Source organism: Gekko japonicus, unplaced genomic scaffold (genome assembly GCF_001447785.1).
Source record: "Gekko japonicus isolate JY-2015 unplaced genomic scaffold, Gekko_japonicus_V1.1 scaffold1180, whole genome shotgun sequence".
NCBI lineage: Eukaryota > Metazoa > Chordata > Lepidosauria > Squamata > Gekkonidae > Gekko > Gekko japonicus.
Genome location: NW_015162515.1, coordinates 283,819 through 285,125, shown reverse-complemented (window position 1 = coordinate 285,125; position 1,307 = coordinate 283,819). Strand labels below are relative to the sequence as shown.

The 1,307-nt window shown below is 39.7% G+C and overlaps 1 protein-coding gene across 1 annotated transcript; it reads right to left on the bottom strand.

Annotated features, from left to right (window-relative positions):
• On the bottom strand, positions 1 to 1,307 carry METTL18 (methyltransferase like 18). The gene has a single exon (XM_015406206.1). The coding sequence runs from the start codon at positions 1,126 to 1,128 to the stop codon at positions 55 to 57; it is 1,074 nt and encodes a 357-aa protein (XP_015261692.1). The 5' UTR covers positions 1,129 to 1,307; the 3' UTR covers positions 1 to 54.

Below are 1,307 nucleotides of genomic sequence, written 5' to 3'. Positions count from 1 at the left end.
GTGAACAAAGAAAACAAGGACATCTTTATTAATGCACAGTGTGATGAGATTATATCAGCAGGGATTCTTAAACACCAGTTCAATAATAACCCGTTTCAACCCCTTGTCAATAATTTTAACACTTCTAGAATTGAACACATTTTTCTTTTTGATGAATTCTGTAAAGGGCAGGACACCACCTCCACACCCAAAATAATGTGCTTTGCTAGCCAAATACACGCAGCCATTTGCTTTCAGCAATTTTGAAAGGGTATCGTGCAAAGCTTCATAGTAATCAGGATTGTAAATAGTTTCTGATGTGAGTATGAGATCATATTTTGCGAAGGGCGTATTGCTATTTAGTAAAAAGTTACTAAATCCTGACCATTCCCCAGAAAAGAACTTGCACTTAGAAATTAAGTCTTGGTTGAAGTCTCTTTTCTGGCACTGCTCTAGAGAAGGATCACCATTCTGACACACACAGTTTACCAGTACATTAGGTAGAGTTATCTCTTCAATCACCATGCTGTTATAGTCCTGAAAGTGCACTCTTTCAGCATTTCCTTTCAGTGCAGTGATTCCCAGCAGTCCAGCCCCACAACCCAGGTCCAAAACTACCTTATGCGCAAACTGAACTTCAGCTTCTGAAAAATAGTCCACGAGATCAAATGTGCATTCCCATATTTTCAGACCTCCTTCGTAGACACCAGTAATTAGGTCTGAGTGAGAAGAAATGCTTTTAGTCAATATGTTATCTCCATGGGAGTAATTTGGGAGTTCTGCCTTTACCACAGAAATATTTACATGGCACAGGCCCAGTAGTGTCTCTACAACTTTATTTTCTAAGACTTTACTGATCTCTTCAGGGACATTATGTTCCTTGGCAGCTGCAGGACTAGAATACTTCTCATGGCTTTTATTCAAAAAGCTGGGCTCTGCCACCTGAGCAGGCATTTCTGATAAAAGTTCCTCATTAAAAATATTTTCTTCTGAGGAAATGTTATTTCTCTTTTCTACCAGGCTTTCTTGCCTGTCCAGAAGGATTAAAGATTCCTGTACCAATTCTTGTCGTGGTTTTCCATCTTCAAGAGTCTCTGGTTTGCTTTCTGCTGTGTCTATCGAGAAGTTGAACTGAAAGGCCATTCTCATGTGAAACAGGTGCAAAAATTAGGGACTATCTCCAAAGTACAAACACGCAGAACACTGCTGGAAGAATGAGCTGCTGAAAGGCAGTTTGTAGGTTCAGTCTTTACTTCAGATGTCTCTTCTCTATAGTAACGTCTCTTCTGTTCGCTCTGCTAAGATTGCCTCTTAAATGTAAACGCATT

Excerpts from the sequence above, each read along its gene's own strand:
- METTL18 (XM_015406206.1), bottom strand. The coding sequence starts at position 1,128 with ATGAGAATGGCCTTTCAGTTCAACTTCTCGATAGACACAGCAGAAAGC.